Source organism: Misgurnus anguillicaudatus, chromosome 14 (assembly GCF_027580225.2).
Source record: "Misgurnus anguillicaudatus chromosome 14, ASM2758022v2, whole genome shotgun sequence".
NCBI classification, from domain to species: domain Eukaryota; kingdom Metazoa; phylum Chordata; class Actinopteri; order Cypriniformes; family Cobitidae; genus Misgurnus; species Misgurnus anguillicaudatus.
In genome coordinates, this window is record NC_073350.2 from 29,714,151 (window position 1) to 29,723,463 (window position 9,313).

General features: G+C 36.8%; 1 protein-coding gene across 1 annotated transcript; it reads left to right on the plus strand.

The window, feature by feature from the left end:
• Window positions 1-389: 389 nt before the first annotated feature.
• On the plus strand, window positions 390-6,664 carry ldlrad2 (low density lipoprotein receptor class A domain containing 2). Its single transcript, XM_055184714.2, has 5 exons — window positions 390-744; window positions 2,531-3,031; window positions 3,123-3,269; window positions 3,496-3,633; window positions 6,276-6,664. Exons 1-5 carry the CDS (start codon window positions 666-668, stop codon window positions 6,542-6,544), a joined length of 1,134 nt encoding a protein of 377 aa, XP_055040689.2. The 5' UTR covers window positions 390-665; the 3' UTR covers window positions 6,545-6,664.
• The last annotated feature ends 2,649 nt before the right edge of the window (window positions 6,665-9,313 follow it).

The following is a 9,313-nucleotide window of genomic DNA, read 5'->3' on the forward strand; positions in this document are numbered from 1 at the left end:
TTGCTGTTAAATGTAGACACATTTCATTTTAAAAGTACACTAAGTTTGGGATTTCCTTGGGACTTTCACATGATTTGTTTGTTGGTAAGTCAAACAGGATTATGAAGGAAAAGCAGTCAACAGGTGCATGGGACCTTAGATGGTAAATGAAACACTTCAGTTTAACAGTTTTGTCCCAACAAAATTGTGGTACTGTACTTGCCTCTGTTATCTTATAGTTTTTTTTAAATTTCCCCAAAATTGTCATGTGTTCAAAAGTTTGACTGATTACTTCCGTAATATTGACCTATACGACTCTAGATTGTGTTGGTAAGGTTGGGGGGGCTGTTTTGGGGGTCCTGAACAGCTCCTCCCTTAGATCCGGGACACTGGACCTGTTGTCATGGTAATAGTTCAGACACATAAATTTGACAAACAGGCTTTAGGTGCACAAAAGCTAAGATGATGAACAAGGACTCAGCTCGACGCGTCTGAGGCTCTGAAGATAAACATTTTTGCTTTAAAAGTATTATAAACACTTCTTAAGGGGAATCATGGACTATATAAGAGATTTATAAATTAAGGTAATGTTTGATTTTGGAAAGAGCAGACTTTGCTCAGTACAAATGCGACAAAGCGATTGCGCGTAAGTTTGAAGGTGCGAGTGCTTTACGCAGACGCCAGAGATGATTGCCAAAGCGTGCGTGTCAGGATGCTTTATTATGCTCACATTAATGACACATCACACTCACAGCATTGACACAGGTAAGATAAACCATGATTTTTTAAGTGTATGTGTTTTCATACTTTAAATAGGGGTTCTTCTTGTGTTTTTATTTATTTGTGTGCGTTGACAGCAAAAGTTGGTTTTATGATTTTTGGCATAAGCTACTCAATGTCATTTTTCTTCTTGACCAAAGTAAATCGAAATTAGATATAGAATTTTAGTAACTAATATATATATACTTATATATACACCTATAGATAGCTATATACAGTACTGTGCAAAAGTCTTAGGCCACCATACCAGAATTTGATTTGTTGTTTTTGCAATGTAACAGTGATCATATATAATTGTTTCTCAGTCTTTTTAATAGAATACATCCAGAAAATACATGAAATGTGTATATAGTATTAAAAACTGTATAAAAATGTAAACTGATGTGTCCAGTTTTTAGGGTAAACTCCCCTTCCACTTGAGCAATAGAGGATCTCTTAAACCTAAATAAAATTAAATGAAAGAAATTAGTCTTTTTACTTCATTTTGCTCAGAAACGCTCAAGATGTGTTTAGTGCCAAGAGAGGTCACACTAAACACCGACAATGCCTAAAGAAGACATTTAGTCCTAATATATATATATATATATATATATATATATATATATATATATATATATATATATATATATATATATATATATATATATATATATATATATAATTTATTTATTTTTGGACACATTTCCTGTATTTTCTCTTTGTATCTTAATAAAATAAATTGGAAAAAAATATGGATGCACATTAAAACTTCTAAAACAACAAGTCTGGTGGTAGTGGGCTAAGACACACAGATAGTAGAGTCAGATAAAAATATAATTGTGCCAATGCATTAATTTCTTTCATTATAAAACTAAAAGTTCATCTTTAAAAAATGTTAGCCTATATATGAAAATAAATGACTTGCACACCAATAATGAAGAAAAAACAGCCAATTAGAATCCAGAATAGATGTGAACTCCTTCAATTGTTTAAAAAGCATCTCAGGGTGAAACTTCATTTCTGCAAAATCAAATAACACAAATTTTTATTCATTTTCAATACTTACATTTGTGTTATTTAATAGTTTACTTTTTATGTAAAATGTAAACATTTTTTAATACAGCATAATTGACCATACCATTTCAGCTTCATGACCCCAAACTTTTGAAAGGTGCTCATATACTGTATGTATAATTCATTGTCTTTTATTATGACATCTGGTTAAGATAATTCAATAGACCCAACACTGAATAATGATATTATTTGTCCTTATCGTCTCCTGTGCAAAGCCCCCATCATTACCCACAGAGTTGGCACGTTCTCTGCTGTTTGTGCTATACAGTGGGAACCCGGCTCTTATCTGAGCTCCCAGTGCCCGTAAAAACATTTATAGGGAACTTACTATTCTACCACTGCTCATTTTTGTGGAAACTCGGTTGAGGACTCCTGGTTACGGAATATTTTGAGGTATTAGTCCTTTTCCACCAATGGAAGGTTTCTCTGGACATTCCTGGCAGTGAGGCATCACGGATCCAGTAGTTGCCCGGGGTAACAAAGCTAATAAACCAAGGAAAGGTTGTAAATCTTCCTATTATTTGGTTCTACCCCAGGAGGGGGATGCAAAGCCAGCTCCCAGTTGTGGTCTTTGTAGATTAGAATTGTATTTGTCCAACGTTTCTTTCATCCTGGTGTTGCTTCTTTCATCTAAACAACAACTGAAACAAAAGCTTATGTCTAAAGATGAGTGTCCTTGTTCCTTTTAAGTTTAATGACCATCTTCATTTTTCAACAGTGAATGTTGTAGACTTCTGTGGACAAACGATACAGGGCGATGGCATGATCGTAAAATCCCACCAGGAGTCCCGGAAGTACTACTTTGTATCCATGGGAACAGATTGCCACATCACCATGCAGTCCGCCACACCCCGGGACAAGGTGCAATTCTACTTCCGTTTCTTCTTGGTCTACAGCTTGCTAAGGGTGTCACCTCACAGCCCCGCACCCCTCATCCCAGAATCACCCAGGGGGTCTTCGTCATCCGGTCCGACGCGGCCTGATCTAAGCATGGAACCAACGACAGAGGAGGGACAGGAGGACCCTTGCCATGCCGGCTCTTACATCCAATTCTACGATGGGAGGGATAAATCTGCACCCCCTATAGGCCCAGCGCTCTGTGGGAAGAGCCCTCCCCGACCGGTGTTGTCAACTGGCAACTTTTTAACGTTACGTCTGGTGACCAGAGGAAAGCAGCCAAGGGTGGACTTTGTAGGAGACTTCACCTCATTTAGGCTTGGTTAGAAAATGCATGCTTATTAAAACACTTTGCGATACACTTCTTAGTGAAAATATCTCCAGTCAGTTCTCTAAATAGTTTGTTTCTACAGGTTTCAACCAATCAGAGTGCAGCGGAGAGCCTTACTTCAATTGCCGAAATGGGAAGTGCATACCAATGAGTTTGGTTTGTGTGGACGATAAAGGCATTGACAACTGCGGGGATGGCAGCGATTTAATCGATTACCCTGGTTGCAATGGTCAGTCATGACTTAATTGTAATGACATTAAGGATGTTTTTTGACATATACACATATACCATTATGCATTTGACAGTGCACTACACATTTTATCAGTATGCATGTTCCCTGGAATTGAACCCATGAACTTTGCACTGATAACACAATGCTTTACAGACTGAGCTAGAGGAACACTCTGTCCTGAGGTTTGTCCTTGAGGTCATGTTTTCGGTCTGTTGTGTTTCAGGTCCTCTGGCTACATCCAAGTCTCTACAGCCTCACGTTACACAACCTGCACCTGTGCTCAATGTGCCAACACAGATTATGTCCACTGTGAAGAACTGTGTCACTCCGAACGCTATGCCCGATCCAGACTCTGTGACCGGTGAGCACTCAGTCAAAGCATTCAGTCAAACACACTCTGCATTAAACAACTCTTATTACTATTATTTATGGACACTCTCTTATTCAGGCTAAAGGCTAAAGTCTCATTATATAAAAAAAATAGATTTTCCAGCTAAAAGGGAACTTTTCCGTTACTTTGGCTAACGTTTTCCAAAGGTTATCTTGAAGTTCTTGAAATACCATTAGAACGTTTCCCTAACATTATCTGGAATTTATAAACGTTCCTAAAACGTTAGCATTAAAATGTTATAATTGCATCGTTAGTAAAACGTTCTAAAAACATTAGCATTGAAAACGTTACCATTGCGTAGGTAATGTAACGTCCTTAAAATGGTACCATTGCAAAGGTTATAATTAAATTGTTAGTGCAACGTTCTTAAAACATTAGCATTGAAAATGTTACCATTGCATAGGTAATGTAACGTTTTGAAAACATTAGCATTGAAAACATTACCATTGCGTAGATAATTTAACATTCTTTAAACTTTAGCATTAGAAACGTTATAATTGCATTGTTAGTGGAACGCTCATAAAACATTAGCATTGGAAACGTTACCATTGCGTAGGTAATGTAACTTTCTGAAAAAGTCAGCATCAGAAACGCTATAATTGCATTGTTAGTGGAACGTTTTTTAAAACATTAGCATTGAAAATGTTACCGTTGCATAGATAATGTAACGTTCTGAACACATTAGCGTTAGAAACGCTATAATTGCATTGTTAGTAGAACGTTCATAAAACATTAGCAACGGCAACATTACCATTGCGTAGGTAATGTAACGTTCTTAAAATGTTAGCGTTAGAAATGCTATAATTGCATTGTGAGTGGAACGTTCTTAAAACATTAACATTGCAAACTTACCATTGCGTAGGTAATGTAACGTTCTGAAAAAGTCAGCATTAGAAACGCTATAATTGCATTGTTAGTGTTTTTTTACAATCATTAGCATTGAAAATGTTACCATTGCATAGATAATGTAACGTTCTGAAGACATTAGCGTTAGAAACGCTATAATTAAATTGTTAGAGGAACGTTCTTAAAACATTAGCATTGAAAGCGTTACCATTGCATAGGACAGGTAATGTGACGATCTGAAAAAGTCAGCATTAGAAATGCTGTAATTGCATTGTTAAAGGGACGTTCTTAAAACATTAGCATTGAAAGCGTTACTAAAACGTTAACATTAGAAACGTTATAATTGCGTTAGTGGAACGTTCTTAAAACATTAATTTAACAACAATATAAATTGTTCTAAAAACTTATTAAGTAACGTTCTTATAACCAAACAATAACGTTAATACAACGTCTAAAAAACTTGATGTTTTTAATGTTCTACTGCTACGTACACACCAAACGCGTAGGATCGCGTTGCTTGCTCTAGATTTCTCGCGGCATTTAACTTTGTGTAACTTTGAATATTTTCAACTTGCGCAAAGGCGTGTTTGAGGTGAATAGCGCATGTTTTCGCTGCAATCGCGCTGCCCAATTCGTGTCATTCGCATTGCCCCGCGCGAGGACGGTCTGATCTCGTCTTTGCATTGACTTTGTATGTAATCTACTCACGATAATTGTTGAACTTGCGCTTGGTGTGTATGCCTCGAAAGAATGCCAATTCCTAAAATTATGTAGGATGACAAAAGATGATATTTTGATAAATGATACGTACACAGTTGACGGTACCTATAGTATTTGTTTATCCTACTATGAAAGTCAATGGGAATTATCAACTGTGATTAACATCATTTATCAAAATATCTTATTTTGTGTATAACAGAATAAAGAAACTCAAACAGGTTTATAACAACATGAGGGTGAGTAAATTAGTTTCATGTTTTAATTCATTTTTGGGTGAACTATCCCTTTAAACTCCTTTCAGTAGGTCAACAATATCTGCCCTCCTTCTGTTGCTTATATTATAGCTCAAAAATAAAATAAAATGCAAAGCTAGATGATCAACCTGGTTTGGAAGATAGATGCATGGGGGCCCAAATCTAATGGGAGCTCCTCAGAAAGACGGTTCTTTTGAGTGTCCATAAATTTCATTTTATTGCTGCATAATGGTGAACCCTGAAAAGCCAAGAACACAAAGCTAATTGAGGAGCTCATTGCAAACACTGAGTTGTAAATCAGTTGGAAGTAGTAGCTTCTCAAGGGTCCCAGTATGCTAAGTAGCCACTACTCACAATTGTGCATTGGAACACACAGATGGCACAGGTGTTTAAACAATAGGATGCTACTTGAGGGCGGACTTCACTAAGAAAGCTTTAGTCAACCAAAACAAGTGGCGTAACCTGAACTATGAAAATGTATTTAAAATGATTTTTAATGGTTCAAATATGTATTGCTACTGCATAATATGTAATGTTTACTATATATTTTTTAAAACTAGTAACTACATTAAAGATTTAGCAGATGCTTTCATGCATATGACTTACACTGCATGCAGACTATACATTTTATCAGTGTGTCCCCTGGGATCGAACCCATGACCTTTTGTGCTGCTTTTTTTGTTGTCTAAATGAATGCAAGCATGTTTAAATAGGAAATAGATCAGCATTTCTGCACATGTCAAGTTTTTAATCTCATTCAGCCACATCTAACAAAATCTTATCTGTCTCCAGAATCCCAGCAGTCCATTTCTTTGTTGGTATTGTATGTGATTCTGGGCGTGACGGCTGGAGGGATGCTGGTGTGTTGGTGCTGTTGGGCTCCTGGTTGGTTCCTGTGGCGCGTGAGCGTGTTTCGCTTCTTGCCCTGCTGTAACTCCTGCTGTGCGTCGTGCCAGCTCTGTGGGCGGAGCTGCTCTCAAAACAAGGACCACCGATTGGCTAAAGTCACACCAGAGGGAGCGGCTACACCCGTGTCATCTACAACCACAGTGGCGGTGTAAATCTACTCTACACACCTGAAACAGACAGAATGCATTAAGTGACTCATGGAGGTGCTGTAATATCAGGACAACAGTATACTGAAAATATGATAAAGTAATATAGCACTCGTTTTCATTTTATACAGTTGTTTTTTGAAGAACTTCTGGTGGTGGATTTTTTGCCACTGATTTTTTTGTCTTTGAAAATGTATAGACTGACAAAATCTTATCTGCAGTTTTTGTTTTGCACTCATCTGGATTTTGTAATGCATTTCACTAGACCTGTGAAAACCACATGAGCTCAGATTTTCAGTTTCTTGTTGGTTTCTCGAATTGAAACGGCAAATTATATTTTATATTAAACTACATTGCTGAAAACAATAGGACTGGAACAAAATATTATATTATTAAAATGTAAATGCTCTTCATTATTGAGCAGTGGGGCTACCAGTGAGAACATTATTATTATTATTATTATTATCAACGAGTTCCATTTATCCAGTACAAGACTTGTTCTGGTTTTCCCCAGAATATAATGAAAATGGTCCATTATTGGACCAAAGAAATATTAGCTTGCTAAATCTCCATTTTCCCTTACAAAGAAATACAGTTTTATCTTTACAAAAACATCTCTCAAGATAAATAAATAAATGTATTATTTTATGCATTATACACTCACCTAAAGGATTATTAGGAACACCATACAAATACTGTGTTTGACCCCCTTTCGTCTTCAGAACTGCCTTAATTCTACGTGGCATTGATTCAACAAGGTGCTGAAAGCATTCTTTAGAAATGTTGGCCCAGATTGATAGGATAGCATCTTGCAGTTGATGGAGATTTGTATGATGCACATCCAGACCACAAAGCTCCCGTTCCACCACATCCCAAAGTTGCTCTATTGGGTTGAGATCTGGTGCCTGTGGGGGCCATTTTAGTACAGTGAACTCATTGTCACGTTCAAGAAAACAATTTGAAATGATTTGAGCTTTGTGACATGGTGCATTACCCTGCTAGAAGTAGCCATCAGAGGATGAGTACATGGTGGTCATAAAGGGATGGACATGGTCAGAAACAATGCTCAGGTAAGCTGTGGCATTTAAACGATTCCCAATTGGCACTAAGGGGCCTAAAGTGTTCCAAGAAAACATCTCCCACACCATTACACCACCACCAGCCTGCACAGTGGTAACAAGGCATGATGGATCCATGTTCTCATTCTGTTTACGCCAAATTCTGACTCTACCATCTGAATGTCTCATCAGAAATCAAGAGTCATTAGACCAGGCAACATTTTTCCAGTCTTCAACTGTCCAATTTTGGTGAGCTTGTTCAAATTGTAGCACCTTTTTCCTATTTCTAGTGGAGATGAGTGGTACATGGTGGGGTCTTCTGCTGTTGTAGCCCATCTGCCTCAAGGTTGTGTGTGTTGTGGCTTCACAAATGCTTTGCTGCATACTTCGGTTGTAACAAGTGGTTATTTCAGTCAAAGTTGCTCTTCTTTCAGCTTGAAACAGTCGGCTCATTCTCCTCTGACCTTCGCCCACAGGACTGCGGCATACTGGATGTTTTTACCTTTTCACAGCATTCTTTGTAAACCCTAAAAATGGTTGTGCGTGAAAATCCCAGTAAGTGAGCAGATTGTGAAATACTCAGACCGGCCCGTCTGGCACCAACAACCATGCCATGCTCAAAACTGCTTAAATCACATTTCTTTCCCATTCTGACATTCAGTTTGGAGTTCAGGAGATTGTCTTTACCAAGACCACACCCCTAAATGCATTGAAGCAACTGCTATGTGATTGGTTGATTAAATAATTGCATTAATGAGAAATTGAACAGGTGTTCCTAATAATCCTTTAGATGAGTGTATGTTGTAGTTGTACATGGGTGATTATATAATTGCATTTGGTGTCCAAAAGATTTTTTCAAATGTTTTTTATTATTAATTGAATAATTGTCTGCATATGACTGTCAGTTCTGTTACATACTGTCAACACTGTTACTCTACATTGGTAACATAGTTTGATGGTAACAGAATTGACACTTTTTAAAGACAGAGCTGACATTTACTTTTTACTGAAAATATTATACTAATATGGCATGTAAAATCTTGTAACCCATGACAATGAGTACATAATTAATCAAATAATTACAAATATAACCATTTGAAAAAATAATGACATTGGACACCAAATGTACCTCCAATTATATAATCACACACAACCACAGTTTAAGATGTTGGGTTTTCATTTTTAAGACTGAAAACATTTATATAAGAGACTTCGCCAAAAAGTTTTAGTCTAAGCATGTTTGTTAAAACCAAATCAAATCACAATAAATGCTCTAAGATGTAGATAATTGATTCCACTGTTACTGTATATCTGCTGTATATGAATGTAATGTTCAGGATAACTGCTGAAATATAAATAAAAGTTTAGTACAGTAGTAAAATCATAGCAGGTTTTTCCAGAAACAATTTAAATGGTCGAACTATAAAGTGTTTATGGGGCGGTTTTCTGGACAGTGATTAGCTTAAACCAGGACTAGACCTGAGTTTAATTAGGAAATATAATTAGTTTTAACAAACATACCTTACTAAAAACATTACTAATGTGCATTTTGAGGCAAAACAAAGGTCACTGATGTATTTTAAGATCAGTGCAAGATGTTTTCAGTTTGGACAGCTCTTACATTTATTTTAGTCTAGGACTAGTCTAATCCCTGTCCGGGAAACCACCACTATATTGTTTGTGTTTAGCTTAGTTTTCTAGAAGCATTTGTAGCAAA